This window comes from Telopea speciosissima, chromosome 1 (assembly GCF_018873765.1).
Source record: "Telopea speciosissima isolate NSW1024214 ecotype Mountain lineage chromosome 1, Tspe_v1, whole genome shotgun sequence".
Lineage (NCBI taxonomy): Eukaryota > Viridiplantae > Streptophyta > Magnoliopsida > Proteales > Proteaceae > Telopea > Telopea speciosissima.
Window position 1 is genome coordinate 22,852,222 of NC_057916.1, and position 19,067 is coordinate 22,871,288.

At 38.3% G+C, this 19,067-nt stretch overlaps 2 protein-coding genes across 2 annotated transcripts; both read left to right on the top strand.

Moving 5' to 3' along the window:
• On the top strand, positions 1-7,697 carry LOC122659622 (probable 2-carboxy-D-arabinitol-1-phosphatase). Its single transcript, XM_043854721.1, has 9 exons — positions 1-457; positions 787-892; positions 1,028-1,244; positions 1,332-1,450; positions 3,948-4,046; positions 6,270-6,323; positions 6,407-6,505; positions 6,598-6,723; positions 7,162-7,697. Exons 1-9 carry the CDS (start codon positions 87-89, stop codon positions 7,534-7,536), a joined length of 1,566 nt encoding a protein of 521 aa, XP_043710656.1. The 5' UTR covers positions 1-86; the 3' UTR covers positions 7,537-7,697.
• Positions 7,698-9,201: 1,504 nt separating this feature from the next.
• On the top strand, positions 9,202-16,783 carry LOC122659641. The gene is made up of 3 exons (XM_043854739.1): positions 9,202-9,406; positions 9,481-9,590; positions 16,273-16,783. The coding sequence occupies exons 1-3, from the start codon at positions 9,252-9,254 to the stop codon at positions 16,302-16,304; spliced, it is 297 nt and encodes a 98-aa protein (XP_043710674.1). The 5' UTR covers positions 9,202-9,251; the 3' UTR covers positions 16,305-16,783.
• The last annotated feature ends 2,284 nt before the right edge of the window (positions 16,784-19,067 follow it).

Sequence of the window (19,067 nt, forward strand, 5' to 3'; positions counted from 1 at the left end):
ATTTTAGCTTGAGAAAAGAAAAGAGGTTAGTTCAACACTTCGACTCATACTGTTGGAACTCCAGATGCAGTGAAATCGTCTCCAAAATGCTCTACCTCGCAGTCCCTGTTGGCCATGATCGTTTTCTTCTTCACAGAAACCCGAGATTCCACCTATGTTCCGGTGGAAATCCTAATTTTATGAGAATTCGCTCGTCTTCGGGCTTGCAGGAGATCGAGAAATCGCCTCGTTCGAAGGATAGAGAGTTCGATTCGCAGCTCTACGCTTCAATTCCTTTCCCTCCAATTACAGCAGCAAAAAGAGTCGTTTTGGTGAGGCATGGGCAGAGTACATGGAACGAGGAGGGTCGGATCCAAGGCAGCTCGGATTTCTCCGTTCTCACCAAGAAAGGCGAGTCTCAGGCCGAAACGTCTCGGCAAATGCTTATCGATGATAACTTCGATGTTTGTTTTACCAGGTTAGATAAGCTTCTGTCCGCCTTGGGTATATTCAATCTTTTATATTTTCATCCAATTTCGAAATCGTTAGTTCGTTACTCATAATCCCAAATCCCTTAGAGTTTATGGAAATGAGAATTCTCTGCTTGGTAGAAGAAGAAGTCATGCTTTACAGCTTTCTGGACTTTCATCGTACTTGTCAGTCTTGTGTGCAAGAACGAAGAATCACTTCAGCATTTTTCAGCATTTTCAACTAGTAGTTTCTCCTGTTGCTGAAATGAAGTCCCCTAAAAACGACTGTGCCCTTTTTATTCCTAAATGAAGTGACCAACGATTTTATCTGTGTCAGCCCCCTGATTAGATCAAAGAGAACAGCTGAAATTATATGGGGTGGTCGGACAAAGGAGATGATTCCAGATTCTGACCTGAGGGAAATTGACCTTTACTCATTCCAAGTTAGTTGATTTCTCAACTCATCTTTCAGAACAGGCACAACTTAGCAGTCACTGACATCCAAATCTTAAGAGTTAAAAAAAATGATATCTCAACTTGATGAACTTATCATACTAAAGTCTGTTGGTTAACTTCAGGGTCTTCTGAAACATGAAGGAAAAGCAAAATTTGGTCAGGCTTACCGCCAGTGGCAGATAGATGCTGCAAATTTTATCATCGATGATCATTATCCGGTGAGAGAGTTGTGGGCCCGTGCCAGAAACTGCTGGACCAAAATCCTAACCCATGAAGGAAAGTCCATACTGGTGGTTGCTCACAATGCAGTCAACCAAGCTCTAGTTGCCACAGCAATGGGCAGTATTTCCTTCCTATATTTTTATGTAATTGCTAAAATCTGCACGTTCCCAATTTTAAAGCTTCTCCTTTTCTTATGTTAATCAGGACTAGGGACGGAATATTTTAGGATTTTACTTCAGAGCAATTGTGGTGTGAGCGTGCTGGACTTCACTCCTAGAATGGAAGGTGGATCTCCATATATCTGTCTTAACCGTTTAAATCAGGTGCATTTCCAATTAGTATGTTGAGTTTTCAAGACATAAATTGCTAAACCTTGTTAGTATTTGTTAATATTTTTCCACATGAATGAGTTGTGGTCAGAATAGGAAAAACAGCGGCTAGTCTTTCCGATTCTTGTTCTGGTTCAATCTGATTTAATTTTCCAGTATGAAAAATGTTTGTAATGTTTCAATCATTTGCTTCAATTGTACATTCAAAGGGATTTGATAGATTTGCATTTTCCTATTTCCTTGGTGAACCAGATCCATTCAAGATAGTACATCAAATATGAAATTTGAATTTTTTTAGAGGGGAAGAACATTTTCTTCTGCTGCCATTTTTTGTTGGCCAAGAATGGCAGTAGTTAATCACATGTATTCGTATGGCATTTATCTGCAGTGGAATATTCAAAATTTTGTAAAATAAATAAAAAATGAATCTTGATTTTTGTACAGGAAATACATGTGACACATTGCTCTTCAGAAGTTCTGTACTCCTTGGATTTGTAAATTCCATGCCATTTGGCCAACATCCACTGGCTAAATAGGATTCCTGATTCCTTCTCACATATCTGTTGGCAGATGTTTATCTAAATATTTTTTGTTGTGATTTGCTTGTTTGTGTGATGAAGCAATTTATGAAATATCTGTGTGATATTTTACCTCTTTGAAGTGTTATGTTGGCACTGCTACAAGCCTATAACTGTAGAATTTCAAATCCATCTGTTGCTCTTCAACCACTGAATAAGTTTACTGTTATGACCTTACAACAGGAAATAATGAATAGCAGTGTTCAAGATCTTAATAATTATTTGAGCAGGGGGGCCAAGAGCAGGCATGGATACATACAACAAGCACACATGCATACCCATAATATCATTCCTATGTTTCCTAGGTCACTAGGCTAGTCGGATCTTTAGCTCAGGTAGTTCCAGGTTTACAATAACATAAGCAGTTATATTTAATCTATTTTGTCTAAATATCTATATGAAACATTATGGAGATACTGTGACGGCTCTAGAATTCTTCCTTTTCAACTAGAATTGGCCAATGTCTTCAAGGGATTGTTCGAGCCCATAGTAGATTTGGAGGTATTGATAATTTTACATAATTCTAAAAATTAAATCACCTGAGAGTTTCATGATCTGTAAATTAGTTAGACTTATCCATGACCTGCATGTGCATTGCCGTGAATTGTGGACTCCTCAAAGGTCTAGGTGATATTTTCCCTATCAAATCAATTCCCTTTTAAGTGGCATGTTCTCTATCCCATTCAATTCCCTTCCAAGTGTGGAACTCCCCAGGTTTTGAGTATTTTAGAATTCATCTGGTCTTGCTCCATCTATAAGACATGAGTAGTGTGAGATTTGATCATTATTCATTACAATTATGCAAATAAGTCAATGATTCATTGTTCTGTCCTAATTGCATATGAACTTGAAGTGGTTGGTAGCTTAACAATGATCCACCCAACAAGTTAAATTTCTTACAGTTAGTTAGATGTATATGTTATTGTAGATGGTACTGACCAATCCTTATCCAGGACTATACAGTATGGGTGTAGTATTTTGACAGATGAGAAGGATGAAACTCTCAAATCCTAATTTTGCTTCACAGATATCATGGACTCCTGTGAAGTGGAAATTAAGGGCTAAAAATTTCAAGGACTGTTTTCTTGTCAATGTGCTCTCTAATCCCTCCCCATCTCCCAGAAAAAGAATAAATTCTAGTCAATTGAGGTAGTAAGGGGGTCCTTTTGACTTTGTGATTGTTGGTAAAGGAGAGACTGAGTGCTTGATAGCATGGAGGATCACATTTAGGAATTAGAAAGTGGTGCAAGGGTACTCTATCTTGCATCTCTGTTTTTCTTCCATATGAGGAGTAAAAATTATAAAATAGAATTTCTTCCTATTTACAATTTTCATTCTTAACTTCTTATTATTGCATTATTGTAATATCATACTCTCACTTAAGAACTTTCATGTATTGGTAATTGTTGCATGTAACTTCTTCTTTTATTCCTCCATACACCTTCCTGTAATGCTATACGTTCTGTATTCATCCAGAAAATGCAGATCACTTAAAATTAACCAATTAAATTGAATGCGCATTGAGAGTCATCAAAACAAATGACAGGATCTGAATACAACAAATTCCCTGCAATAATGATGCGTATGATTGAGTTAAACTGTGAACTGATTTCTGTAAAATAATGTCTAGCTTGGTTAATGTCTATATATTCGAAAATTTCATCCTTAACCTTGTACTGCTCTTATTTCTATAAAACCATATCAAATGTATTCAACCAAAAATGAAGACAACTTACACACACACAGACATCAAATTTGGAACTCTTTTCCTTGTTGCATCACATACATCAAATTTGGAACTCTTCTCCTTGTTGCATCAATAGAGTTGTTCTATGTGAACAGTAAAGCATTCTCATCTCTTCCATGATTGTTGTAAAAGATGTCATGATGAAGCTAAAATGGTATTGTTGCAGACCCCAAATTCACCTATAGCAACTGGAAGTTCAGCAGGTAGAAAAGCCAGTAAGAGGATCATACTTGTCTGTCATGGATCTACACAGAGCAATATAGAGGTATTGCTCTTATATTCTTGGAAACAGGCTCTGGTATCTTTAGAACTTTCTTACATTCCACCAATCTTCTTGGTTTGATTAGATGTTAGACAATCTTGAATTGTAAAATTAACCTAAACAGTTCTTTGGTGTTCCTTGCTGTTTGTCGGCAAGTGGCAATCATAAAGAATTAAGAATATGAGATGCAGATTTGAAGGTCTATCACAGGAGATCCAAGAGGCCAGCAACTAGTTACTTTAAGTGTTTTTAATTCTGTTTTCAAGTTAGTTTATCAAGTTGTTTGGTTCAGTCCAATTGAACCATGGTCCAATTTAAGTCATGGTTCGATTGTGGTTCAATTTAAGTTACAACTTAATTCTTTTCTTTTAATTTCTCCTAGTTGTTTTCAGTGAAGTCCACATTACCTTGTCAAGTCGAGATAGGCTTATTAGTAGTAGAATTTAAAAGGGGGATTGTGCATTGTACAAGTTGGAGTCGGTTAAGGTCCTCCTTAACCAACTCTTAACTCTGATTTTTATTAGTCAGCAAATAGCATGTGTGGGAGCCCTATTAGCTCACCCAATATTTTAAGAAAACCCCGATAGCCTGGTAGTGCTGCTGATCCTCTTCTCCTCTGGTGAAGAACTCCTTGTGTCTGATGAAGAAAACCTTCTCGATCAAGGCTGGTTGGTGTTTGATCCATCCAACCACCTTGTGGTGTGAAGCCCGGGTGTTTTTCTATCATATTTATTCTTCCATTTTCTTCCCTTTCATTGATTCAAGTTATTGTTCTAATTAATTTTCTGCAATCCATATTTTAGAACCTGTTGTTCTAGTTCCTATAATTAAATCTCGTTCTAGTTTAATTCATATACAAGTCTTTTTTTGCATGAATTCGGGTTATAGGAATACAGCCATTAGAATCCTTTCATATTTTGATTAGTTGTTCCTCAACACGAGGGGAGGAACTCAATCCAAATTTGGTACAGGTCAGACCTGCTGATCTGCACATACAGTGAAATCTCTATTCTGCTCTTCACTATATACTGTGCATCTGAAATCTGCATACACAATCTATTATTGATTCTGTTGTGACTGATTATTATACTACATGGTAATGGTTGATTGTTCATCACAGTCCTATAGTCTTATCTCTATTCTGATTGATGATATTACGGTTTTACACCTATTCTAGTACTACTAGGGGGCGTACCCAGTGCACGAGGCTCCCGTCACTGCGGGGTCTGGGGAGGGTCACAATGTATGCCACCTTACCCCCGCTTCACGGGGAGGCTGTTTCTCGAGTCAAACCTGCAACCACTAAGTCGCAATGGAGCAACCTTATCATTGGGCCAAGGTCCGCCCTCTATACTACTAGGATTATTTCATATTTTCTTATCCAACCAGGGGATCGAGTTCTAACTTTCAACAGCTATTCCACACCTTAAATACTGAACTCGATTTGAGTTCGAGCTCCATCTACTGATCCGATCTTGTGTTATTTAAAATCCCCATAACCTGAACTTATTCTTTGATAAAGGTCTTGTTAGTTGGTACTGTTTTGAGTCTTCAAATACGGTATTACATTAACATGGTTATAGTACCTTGTATTCTGAATTATGTGTATTTGATTTATCGAATGATGTGATGTATGTTGTGGAATCAATCTTAATGCTACAGAACTCCCTGATATCTAAGTGGAGGGTATTAGAGGCTAGGTTTTATCCTTGGTCATCAAGTCATAAGTTCTTGTTGGGGCTCTCTCTATTGGATGCTCTGGATATGGCATTTGTACTGTGTACTGGAAAGACTTTATTATGCTTTACCATACTAATTAGATTGAGTATGATGTTACTGCCATATACATCATCATACAGTGTTACTCCCCTGCGTCTTTGAGTGCCATTTAGCACCTAATAATTATATCTTTAAAGTAAATGTTCACACTGGATACTTAAAAAGAAAACGCCCTTTCCTTGCTGTATTGTATAACATAGTGTATGATTGTCTGTTGGGGTGAAAATTTCTTTGTGCTCTCTGAATTTCCTGGACAGGGCTTGTGTATGTGCAGTGTGCAAAAAAATTGTGTACAACCAAATTGTTGAACATGTCAATGTTGCGGACAGAGATTGACAGCACATGCTGCCTAGAATGCTCAACTATTTATTGATATTCGTTGCAGAACAATTGGTTTTTCATTCAATACAAAGCTTAGACTTTTAAATCATCCATAATGTTCTACAGGCTACTTTTCTCAATTCTGGGGACAGGCAGATGAACATGCTTGGGGCTATACAGGTAACACCATTACCAATTGCACGTGATATTAGCCAGTTCAGATGGGTTCTCATGTTCCAATTTCTTGGATGCTCATTTGACAGTCCCAGAAAACTGCAGAGCTACTTTTAGATGTAAAGGTGAGCTCTATAATTTGCAGTCCTCGCATTGCTCCTATTGAAACAGCCATGACCATCTCCAAAGTAAGTACCTTCTGAGTGCGTTTGTTGATGTGGTTTAAATTTTCCATTACCAATGTTCTTCATTTACTCCAATCAGTAAGCATTGGTTGTAGGTGCAAGAAGCTGCAGATTGCTTGGGAGCTGACTGTGTTCCTCGTTCTGTGGAGTTGAAGCAAATGCAGCATCTTGAAGTTGAATTCATCCTTGGGCAATCAAAGAAGACAAGGAATCTGAATTTGGTACTTCAAAACCTCATGAAAGAGATATAAAGGAACTTAGGTTTTCCCTTTTGCGCCACTGCAGTTCTTCTGGTGGTGATTAATTCTCCCCCCTCTCCCTGCTGCAATGGTGACTCTCACTCTTCCAGTCCCCTCCTTTCTCGCAATTGCAAGCACCAAGGAAACCATGTTCCCAACTGTGTCTGTTCACTATATCTGTGCCTTATTTATGAATCTTCACTGTCAAGACATTTTTTGTGATACTTTTGAATGCCGTTTACCTTTTTCTTTTAATTATTCAATCTGAGCAATTGCATCTCTGCTTTTCCGACTCCATTTTATGTTTCACTCTAGGAGGATGGAACTTCTTCTTCCCATTGGTGGCTACTAGTTTTTTAGAGTTTAATTCAACATTAAACTGTTGAACTTTTATTCATTCTTTTAATTTTATCATCGCAGGATGCAAATGCAGTTCCACATCTTCAGGCTGGTTGGTTAAAGGGTTATGAGGATGAAGTCATGGCAGAAATATGGGATCAATCAGGAAAAGCCTGGCGATCACTGTTAGATGAACTATCCAATGGAACTGATCCACAGCAAAATGTGGTAGTAGTCGGCCATCCTGCAGTTAATATCGCTCTGATAGGACACTGTCTGAATCTGACAAAAGAATGGATGTGTTCATTTCATCTTGATGACGGTAGCATAAGTATACTCGACTTCCCTGATGGCCCAACTGGAAGGGGTGTTATCCGATGTGTAAATTACACTGCTCATCTGGGGAGGTGGTCGATTCCCATCACACGACCAACACTGGATGATGAAGATTTTTAGCTGTAAATGTAATAATGTACATTGGTCCAAAATTATGGAGATCCATGGACAACTATTATTGCAAGAATCTAATGACAGGCCTCCATTAGAGGAAAATGTTACTGCAATGATAGTCATATTTGACTTGGAAGGTAATCATCCAGCTTTGGAACATGAATCAGGAGAAAAAAGAAAGCTAGATATGGCTGTATCAAGATGTCAATTGTCAAATTAGAATGCACAAAATCCTCATGTGGTCCTCCGTTGGCATGACTGCATTCAGATCTGGTTCAAGTATCCAATAGATTGATGGTTCCATAGAATTTATTCTTGTGCCTCCCACTCACTATTTTCAGCTCCTACGTTTAGCTTGGTTCCTTCAAAAAACCCTGGGAAATTTAATGAACTGGCTAGGTTTGGTCTTCTGCAGGCATACAGTAAACATGATGAAATGAAAATTCGGTTATACTAATAAAGAGTACAGAACCATGTCTGAATCCGGATTATTATCCTCTGCAATTCCTAAAGTGTGGCAGTGCGGCAGTGCTAGGTGGAGATGGCGACACCTGATAGTTACTGCATCCAACGGTTGAGATGTTAACACCTGGCAGCACTGCCCACACTTTAAGGAATTGGAGAGGATAATTTTCCATCTGGATCCTATTTACTACAATTTCATAAACGCTGTCTGGTTGGATGTATAATGGTGTACGGTCAAAACAAGAACATAATATAAATTTTTTCACTGGTATCAACAATAATTAGAGTTTCCTATAAGCAACACGCTACACTTTTGACCCTGGTGTAGTGAATAGTAAGCAAGGGTTAGCTAGGACGTATCTTGTAAGAGATGCACCACGTCGACCCCTGGATTCGGCGACAAATGCGAAAAGATTCTAGCACCATGGACGAGAGTGGGTAAAGAAGCTAGTCCAAAAGCATAGGATTAGATTTACATCTTGGAACATTGGATCTTTAACGGGTTAGTCTAGAATTGATAGTTGATGCGAGAAAAAGAAGGATTAACATGGCTTTTCTACATCACTTACCGGATATTGTATTGATGGTATAAAAAGGTATAATAACAAGAAAAGGGCAAGATGGTCTAAAAAAACCAAATCACTATTCTGAAAGGCTAAAAATGGCATGATCTAGCCAATATAGAGAGGGGTCGTTCTGGTACGCACCTTTATCCTCTCAAGTGTGCAGTGTACCTCATTTGTGCATCACTGGGCAATGCACATTTAAAGTTCATCCTGTTAGTCTCATGGCCACCGTCGAATTCTCAAGTAAGTTCCACTAGGCAATGCACTGTAGGATAAATTTCGTTACCGTACACTAAAAAACAGAGGGAGAGTCGGAGAGAGGAGACACGATGACCATTATCACGTCCAATTCTGACACCCTCCAATTCCCTTCAATCCCTCACATGGGAGTGAAATGACCACTTACCCATTGCCTTGGGAAAACTAGAATTGGAGGAGATAAAAATTCAGAGAGGATAGAAGTAAAATTTTGTATATTTTTTCACCAAAGAAAAAAAGAAAAATTTTGTATATTTTAACCTTTAAAAATAACAAGCAATAAGGAAGCACAATTTGGCATCTTTATTCTTCGAAAAGCGATTAAAAAATTACGGCAGTGGGCCTCAGTCAGCCCGGTATGGTCCCAGATTAGAGGGTTTTGCAGAGGTTTTAGCCTTTAGGGTTGAGGGAGAAACAGATTGAGAAGAGAATATGGCAGCTGCGATTACTAGAAGAACCGCTTATTTGCGTGTTCTGTGGAGATCAACGAGCTCAAAAAGCAATTCTCATCCAATATTACCAGCTTCGATTCAATCGAGTTCCATGTTTCAACATTCGCGAATCTCTGCTCCTCGCTATCTGTCTCGGTATTTCTACTTCCAATGCCGTTTTTTCTCCTTGTCTTTATCATTCTTAAGAAATTGCTTTTTCTTTATTGAAGGTTTCGACAAGAGCCACTGTTCTTGAGCTCTCTTCTCCCCGTCCACAGTGCGATTGCGTCCGCATGCCTCGTTTCGAAGCTTCCCAGTGAAGCCAGCACTTCCACAGAAGGTGAGTCTCTCTCTTTCTTTCTCCATCACTCTGCCTATTTCTCTGTCTAGTGAATCGACGATGTAATTTGGGTTAGGCAAGGGGATATATGCACTTGTACCGTCAGTATAAACCCATAAAAGGGAAGTGAACATGAAGTTATGAGCTCACCTCTCATAGTTGTTCTTTCTATTTTCGCCGTATTTTAGCCTTCAGAAGTTTAAATTAAACTAATTATCTTTGAGGTTGGGAATCACGCATTATCTGATGTTTATCATTAATTTTCACTGTCGAAAGTTGAGAGTTCAGGTGTAGTCTCATTTTACTTAAATTCTAAGAGCATAGATTGTATTTCAACTTCTGCTTCTCTCCTCCTTATTCTTTTGACATGATCATTTGTCCGGTGAAGATATTTAATTTTATCACCTCCGTGTCTAAACTTTTCCAAGACCTTCCAAAGGAAGGAAGCTTTCGGAGCAAGTAGGCGACCAGCCAACTAGAGTTAGTTCTTCCTATTTTGCATTGGACCAGAATGATGAATAAATTATTCAGTCTAATGCTTAGTTTGTTGCAAGGTCTTAAATTCTGTTGGAATTCCAAATTATGCTCCGCAACAAAGATACCTAAGAAAATGAACAGATAAAATTGTCGGAAGGGGGGTGGTGGCATGGAAAATAATAAGATCATGGACCAAAGGGAGGTGTACATGGTTGGGATTAAGGCTCTAATTATTTATGTTGTCAGTTTTGACAGAATGGAAATAATCGGAACTGGCAAGGTGTCTTCAAAGATGTGTGCTGCCGTGGTTGGATCTCTTAAAATGATTCCCCTAGCTAGAAGAATGTATTTTTCAGTTTCCATGATAATTTTTGGACCATTCAGGGAGAAAGGAAAAAGTCGATATTCCAGGAAACTTGGGAACATAAATCTATAATTTCTTACAGGGCTGAAGATCTAATAGTATTTTTTGTTTCTTGTATTGTGGAATTCAAGAAGGCAGTATACAATAAATATGTTGTAACTGACAAAGCTTGTTTGTATAGTGCTTCCAGGTTTGCTTTTGTTGTTTTTGTAATTACTGTAAAGCCTTGGGGTTTGATTGTTCCCCTCCCCATCAGAATTTTTTTTTAATCAAATAAAGCAAAAAGGATTAAGGCTTTCTTAATTTGCTTGCTCCTTACTGAATCTCAGAGGTCTACTTAAATTCTGACTGAAGTTTCGATTTCAAACGTGGTTGAAGTCTAATTTGCAATGGAGATTGATTTGATGTGGTTGGAAGAAATAGCCCTGAAAATTAATGTGTAGTGTTAGATATACTGAGCTGCCTAAACATTGAGAGGAGACATTATGTTCGTACTTCGTATATATGTATTATGGAAAAGTCCAGTTTTGTCTTGCATGCATGTCAAACCATGATGTTGGATCATGAACCACCTGCATTTGTGCCTGAGGCATGTCTCTCTATTTGCATTCTTGTGCTTGCCCTGTTCCAGTACAAACTAGGTGAATCTAGCAATTTCACCTTGTCAATGTGCGAAAAACAGGGGTAGATTGAATGTGGCATAGGGGCTGGGTTTACTACTAAAAATTAAAGGAAAGAAAGCAATTATGAGTGAAGGGACTGTTTGTTGCTTATGTTTCCCCATTTATTGTATTGTACCTTTGGTCATGCTAAAGTTCTCTCTCTTTTGCTGGCCCATTCCTTTTTTTCTCCTACTAAAACACAAATTTGTATTCATCAAAGAGGGGGAGGGGGAGGAAGGAAGTTAAGGGTAAGGGGTGTCTGACGAAGGTAATGACTGAAAAAGACGAGTTATAGTGTAAAGGAAGATTGGTGAAAAAAAATGTCATAAAATAACTGTTTTTTCTTTTTTCCTTTTGATTAGTACTTACTCGTGGAGTTGACGAGATATGGCTAAATAAATTTATACAAGGTTATGGAAATTAAGGTTTCTAAATGAATTAAACTGCTGGAAAACAGAATGTTATTACAGAAAACTCGTGCAAGTGTATTTGGGCTACAACTGCAAGAAATCAATAGCTTAGTCAGTGATTGGGGACATAGGATCATAATAATTCCGAATAAAACTTAGAGCATTGCCCTGTAAAGGAGTTATGATGGTAATTATGATTCAATTTGTTCAACTTTTCTTTTCTAAATAAGAAGTTACTTCATTTGTTAAATGAAGTAGCTGCCCCTTTCAATTTCCTATATAAAGGATTCTCTGTCCTAAACTAAACTAAAACTTCAAATGATTTGTCCAATCTTCTATCGGACTGTAGGGTTTCAAATTGACTTCCTGATGCAAGTTAAGTTTCTTACTTGTAACTTCCATACTCTAGCAATCTTGGTTGTTGTTTCACAGTAACAAAATTTGTCCTAATTCTAGATTTCATCTGTGATCTGTATGAATTGGAGTGAGACTATTGATGATGATTCTGAACTAGGCCTTCTGGACCAAATTAATCTGCCTCATGTAGCCATGGAACTGCACGATTTTACACTCTTTCAGTGAAAAGTTAAAAGCAAATTGAGGCAAGGGAGGGGACTTTACAGGAAATGAGAGTTTCTTCTTGGTGTCGGCATGCACTTATTAACATAGGGTCTACATTTTTACACTCGTTAAGGAGGGAAGGGAGAGGAACCTTTTTTAGTGTTCAGCTTGATGCATCATGAGTGGGCCATGGCAAGATCATTGAGGGAATCTTTATAAACTGATTGGAAGGAAAAGAATTGAGAAAACACGTTCTTGTCAAACATTAATTTTCTTTTTAATTTTTTTTTGGGGGGGGGGGTTGGAAGGGTTAGAACTTAGATTTTTGGATGAAATATTCACATCAAACTGGACTTGATTGCAAACTGAGAAGGCCCGGTTGTGGTTCAACCCAGTTTTGACTGATATGCTGCGGTTTTGAAAAATAATGAAACTACAAAAGAGACTTTGGGAAACCCCACCGCCAAATCAAATCGGGTGGTTTTTCTGAAAATCATCCAGTTAGATTCCAGTTTTTGAGGAGGGTGGTTTTTATCTAGACCATTACCCAGTGCTGGTGCCCTCTATGTAGGGTCTTGGGAGGAGTGAGTTCATAGTTGGTCCTAACCTTGGCATTTTTGGCAAAGTGGCCCCGTCAATAATCAAACTTCGGCATTTGCCCTGGCAGCCCAGACCTTTTACCACTGTTAAGCAACGGCCCCTCATAGAACATGGCTTACAAGGAAGGTATTTCCACACCTAACTCTTTTTACAGAAGCTCAATCAATCAAGTCGGATCCAACACCGTCACAAATTCTTGGTACCAATGAGACTTGTCATTTACCTGTTTTCTTTCCAACCGTAATCTCCAAGATTTAGCACTAGGTACTTTTAGTGTTTACACCTTTGTGCAAGTAACCAAGGAGTCTAATTGTTTTATAGTGCTATATTACAAGCACTGTCAATTTTTTTGTCAGGTAAGTAAATAATAAATACTAAATATTCCTAGAAGAAAGAATAACTGAAGATTATTTTTTGATATAATGAATAGAGCTAAAGGAAATGTTAATTAAAATGATTTCTGAGCTTCCATTCATTAAAATAAATAAATAAATAAAAAGTTATGAGCTACCATTTAGAGGGAAACAGTATCAATTTTTGTGTTTGGATTGTTTGCACTTTGTTGATGTTTTGAATCACTTCCCATCCATTTCACGGTGATTTCCATCAGAGTTTTCAATTTGGAATTTTCTCTCTCAGTTGTTTCAAAGTCACTCCCTGAATCTGGTGAATCTGAATTGAATTCATTTATGAGTTGTGCTTCTGACCAACTTGTAGTAAGGTGCATTGTAACTATGGGTTGATGTACTTAGTGAAGTGCATTTAGTTTTTGTGGTACTTTTCCTTTTCTCCCTATCATTTACTTTCTTCTGGTGGCTCTGACTTAATCTTTTGAAAAGCCTTGGACTAGTGTTTATTTCAACTTCAAAATATCCATAAAGGTTCTTGTAAAAAATATCCATGGAGGTTGACATATTTTATCTTACCCTGCTTCACTTTGTCGGGGCCTAGATTTTCTTTACATCAATTTTGATATAGGAGGAGTTGTCAGATATTAATTTTATGGTGTTGAAGCTGTTGTCTCAGATCAACATTTACTATTGTGAAGATTGAGAATAACAGAAAACAAGAAGCATGAAAGTGAAGGAAAAGACTGACTCTGCTTATTGGTATTTCTTTCCAACTTCTTGCTCATCACAAGTTCATAGACACTAATTTTTCCTTTCTTCTTCAGTCTCTAGGCCGGGATTTAAATTCTAACTTCAACCATCTGCACTCTTGTGGGGAATCCAAAATCTCTCTCTTCTCCACCATATTCTTCCTAACTCTAGCATATTTACCTATTGAATGCATGGCAGACCAAAGCTATCACAATAATCATCCCCAGCTAGCCATTGCTATCTCATATAGACTTGTTTGACATTCACATGTTAGAGATATGATTCACTCATCTTCGAGACTTTGGGACAGGCTACTCCTTTCTATAGAATTTATGGATAGGAAGCACTTCCTATTCTGAGTTGAGAATTACAGAAAACAAGAAGCATGAATATACCTAACTCTAGCGTATTTACCTATTGAATGCATGGCAGACCAAAGCTATCACAAGAATCATCCCCAGCTAGCCATTGCTATCTCATATAGACTTGTTTGACATTCACATATTAGTGATGTGATTCACATATCTTCGAGACTTTGGGACAGGCTACTCCTTTCTATAGAATTTATGGATAGGAAGCACTTCCTGTTCTGAGTTGAGAATTACAGAAAACAAGAAGCATGAAAGTGAAGGAAAAGACTGACTCTGCTTATTGTTATTTCTTTCCAACGTCTTTCTCATCACAAGTTCATAGACACTAATTTTTCCTTTCTTCTTCAGTCTCTAGGCTGGGATATAAATTCTAACTTCAACCATCTCGACTCTTGTGGGGAATCCAAAATCTCTCTCTTCTCCACCATATTCTTCCTAACTCTTGCGTATTTAACTAATGAATGCATGGCAGACCAAAGCTATCACAAGAATCATCCCCAGCTGGCCATTGCTATCTCATATAGACTTGTTTGACATTCACATATTAGAGATGTGATTCACTCGTCTTCGAGACTTTGGGACAGGCTACTCCTTTCTATAGAATTTATGGATAGGAAGAACTTCCTGTTCTGAGTTGTGTATCTCCTCAATCTGTTGGCCGGGTCTGGTCCAGGTTCGTGTTGGAATGCTTGCTAGGGACTAGGATCATTTTTCAGACACGTAGTGATGCAGTAGCACTATGTAATCTTTTTGGTCTGAAATGAATCGGTCCCCAAATGTGTGCTTCCTCCCTTTCCCCATTGATCCATTCTTCTTGTCAGGTAAACCCTTCTTAGTTCTTACCACTCTTTCCATCTATTACTGTTATCTGTTATTTCCCTTCTGTTTCTCTCCCCTCCCTTACCCACAACCAGTTCCTACTGGTCGTCTCTCTCTCATACTTTGGGTGAGGGTATCTCTGATTTAAGCGACTCTAACTCCAGAGCCCTACCTGCAAATCAGAACTCAAATCAGGGATTTAGTAACCAGTATCGGATACGGTATCGGTCTCGGTCAATACTGATCCGAATTGGCCCGTATCGGACGGATTTGCCCCTGGTCTCATTTAAAAATCTTTTTACCATTTTACCCTTGGTCTGTACTGATCCACCGATATGGGATCGGGCAGGAATTGGCCGATCCAGCCGATACGATACCGATTCCTCAAACCATGACTGAAAGAGTCTTTTGACGTGTTCTTCCTACCAGATTTGTTTTCTGTGGTTACAACTCCTCTAAACACTTTCTGTGCTGTGTTGTTTAAGTTGATTGTTAGAGATCTGGTTGTGAGTACCACCCACCTGAAAATTCATGTTGATCCATGAGCACGTGAGAGAGTCGAACCTCTGAAATCCTACCCTGGTTACCACTGGTTATCTATTAACGGAAAGGTAGAAGAAGGTAGTGATACCATTGCTGTTTAAGTTGTTTATACTTTATATCACTTGGACTTAAATTCCATAATTGTCCTCCTCCAAGTTTAATCCTTGATTTGCCCCTTATCCAGCTACTTTACTCTTAAGGGCATGGTTTGCATTGAAAATTACAAAATTGCCATTGTCCTTAAAATTTTGACTGTTTATCATTTGGGTGGGCACATAGCGACCCCAAATGTAGGGTTTTGGAACCCGAGGTCGCATCAGGTTGGTAAAGCTTCACTGCTCTACATGGCTACGTTATTAAGAAGGTTCCTAGCTAATCCAGTTGAAGGTCATCTGATGAGTGTACTTATATAGCTTGATGGTGATGCTCCACTTACACATGTTGAAATTTGATAATGAGAAGTTCTCATAGAACAGACCCCTGTACTGGGTTGGTGACTTCTGTGGTTAAAAAAAAATCTGTTTATCAACCTTGCATTGATTTAGTTAGATGGTGTCATAATGACCTGGCACCGGAGAATATTGAACCTTTTCAGGCGATTTTTTTCTATAAAACATGGAAACCACCTAAGTTACTCGTTGCTGTATACTAGCAAGAAAACTGGTTTCTGATGTTTTTCTTCCAGAGCACCTTAAAACTGAATGCTTAATACTTGTGAGATCTGTATCTGTTGGGAAACTAACGTAATGTTATTTTACATTGAATGGCGCTACAGGTAGGTTTGTTAACTACCTCAGTCCCATCTAGTGGGGAAGCAGACAGTCAACCAAGGCCTTGGACATGGAACCTACTGTAACCAGCAAATAGGGGGTTTATACATTTGACATTCCTAATACAAACACATGATTGGTCAGCAACATTCTTCCAACGTTGTTTACTGGTAGCTAAGTTCTTTGTTTTTCAGTTCACTATATGTTTTATTTAGTTTTTCATCTTCCAATTTTGAGGAGGTCAATCAGCAATATTTCCTTCTTGGATCTTTACCAATAAATAAATGCTTCAGTTGAGGAACCTGAAGGATAAAGTGGCGTGCTTGTGGCATTTTTTCTTTTAATTATATATGAAGTTGCATATTTGAAGATTTCCTTGATCTCTGCTTCTAACCTTTATATGAGAGTTGCAAGATTTTGCTATCAGTTTGTTTGATGTCTACTACCATTTTGTATGGCAAGATAGAACGTCTGGATTTTAATCTGAAAGGAATATTACTGCATGTAATTATATGTATATGTGTGTTGGCTTGCTTCCTCGGTAAATGCTGCAAGTTTGTTACCATGAGCAAGCCTAACTGTTATGATTCTAATAAGATGAATGCTTTGTATCTTGGGATAATATCCAAACAGCTGAAACATTTTGTGGGGGCAAATCTAGCATTCCTAGCCAGAACTAAAACAGAAAATGGCTTTACCATTTTGCCTGAAAAACTACCTATATTACTGGTCTTTTCTTCCACAGAAGAAATAGAACTAAGGGGTTGACAAAAATCCATTTTGCATCGATACTTCAACAGGATCCGCACCTGTTCAAGTCTGAAAGAGGTCAGATTATCTTGATTTGTCCGTTGCAGTTGTGCTCAATCTACTAATTTTCTGGACTGATTCTCTTTTGTGAAACACTCTTTTGATGTTCACAAGTGATTCTTAAGGTAAACACATTCTCACGATAAATAAAATCCCCATAAGAAAAATAAAACAGGAACAGTTTGTCTTCAAATGAGATGCTGAATACACTCCAAAGAATCAGTACTCCCTTGGAAACACACTAGATAAATGCCTGGATACCTCTTTTACTGGTCTCCACTTGAATGAGTAAAAGAACCTCTTGATACTTCCACCGGAATTCTCAACTTGATTGATCGGAGTCTAAAAGAGGAATCCTGACACTCGTCGGGTTTTAATTCCCAACACCCCCTACCTTTCCTTCCTCCCTCACCCTTGGTTCTCCCGGAAGGCCTGCCTTCACGATTTTTTTTAGGATATTATCACCTCGTGATGTGTTCATCATGCATGTAGGGGATGACACAAGTTCAAGGGGCGACAGCGAACCTTTGGCTTGCCTTGTTCTGATGCTAACGTGCGCTATGGAGTTGCTTGGTTGTCTAAGGTCATTGTTTGTTTGCTTGGTCGAGTTTAGTCGTACAGCATAACGAGTGTAAGGTTACAGAAGCGTTTGCCTACTTGGATAGGCATACAGGTAATCAAAGCAAATAAAAGCAGTTTTGGGCTGTGTCTCTTCCAACGAGATGACCAGCTCTATTTCTGTAACCCGTTACATTCGCCCATTCTGAGAACTATAAGACTGTGAGTCATCATAAATGACTTTCTGAGTGGGTCATTGAACCTAGATTAAAGTTGATGAAGTATTTAAGCAAATGAGAAATTGTGACCTATTCTATTACTTTGCGAATGCAAATGATTGTCATTTTTTGTTCCATCAGAACTAGATAGCTGGAAAGGGTGGAAAGACAAGGAAAGGATCAGTATTAGTTGCAATGGTATAAGAGAATTGGGGCGGAGTGGCCGATTATTTCCGATCCGTTTCCCTACCCGATCCCTTATCCAAAATTTGAATCAGCCTGATTCGTGAATCTAATCCAGCCGATTCCACTTCGATTTGACCAGAGTCGGCAATCCAATTCTTAGAACCTTGAAGCTACCATACTCTAGACAAGGAAAGGCGAGTTACTAGTGGCTCCACTAGCGAAAGTTGTGGGCTTCAGAGTTTTGCCAGAACCTCCTCTAGCCCTTGAGGTTGCCATGGAAAATCTTTATTACCATAAAGCTTTGTGAATGATAACCAAGATTCTAAGTATCTTTTAGTGTCCTCCAATACTAATTAATATGTATCTTATTTTTAAGATATCTATAGGATACATATTGATATGATACCGATACGATGCCTTGTACAAATTTGGAATTATATTTTGTGTATCCTAAGCAGTGCCATATTTTTCCTAACTATTTTCATATATATCTTTAGTGTATTTTGTATCTTTCCGATATGATGTGATATAATACATCTCTTAGAATCACTTTTCCGATTTGATAGCCCTTATCAATATTGATACTTTAAACCTTATCATAACACGTGACAAGACCGAAAATGTTTTTTGTTTTTTCTATAAAGGACAGTCATAGTAATTAATGAAGGGTTTTTGGGGGGGGGGGGTATTACCTATTCATCACGGGACTGAGTTTTCTTTCACCCGTGATGAAGCTAGAATCTTTTCACTTGTAGGTTTTGACTATTGAATTAGACAACTGGAATAAAGAAAAAGGCATTTCAGACCTTCATAAGTAGGAGTGAAGCCGTGAGGGTAATGATTAGATCAGAGTGATGGGTGAAGAAAATCCCAAGTAAAGTAATTTCTCTTTTCATGTTTTGTGCCCTATTCCAAATGCCATCTTCTCATTCTACCTTGGAACCACATGCTACCTCACCTTGTTCCTATAACGGGCTTTGAAGCCCTTGAGAAGTTCTTGCCATTTATTTCGAGACTTAGGTGTGATT

Excerpts from the sequence above, each read along its gene's own strand:
- LOC122659622 (XM_043854721.1), top strand. The coding sequence starts at position 87 with ATGCTCTACCTCGCAGTCCCTGTTGGCCATGATCGTTTTCTTCTTCAC. Across the intron at positions 893-1,027 it reads TTGACCTTTACTCATTCCAA|GGTCTTCTGAAACATGAAGG; the intron begins GTTAGTTGATTT and ends GGTTAACTTCAG. Across the intron at positions 1,451-3,947 it reads GTCTTAACCGTTTAAATCAG|ACCCCAAATTCACCTATAGC; the intron begins GTGCATTTCCAA and ends GTATTGTTGCAG.
- LOC122659641 (XM_043854739.1), top strand. The coding sequence starts at position 9,252 with ATGGCAGCTGCGATTACTAGAAGAACCGCTTATTTGCGTGTTCTGTGG. Across the intron at positions 9,407-9,480 it reads GCTCCTCGCTATCTGTCTCG|GTTTCGACAAGAGCCACTGT; the intron begins GTATTTCTACTT and ends TCTTTATTGAAG. Across the intron at positions 9,591-16,272 it reads AGCCAGCACTTCCACAGAAG|GTAGGTTTGTTAACTACCTC; the intron begins GTGAGTCTCTCT and ends ATGGCGCTACAG.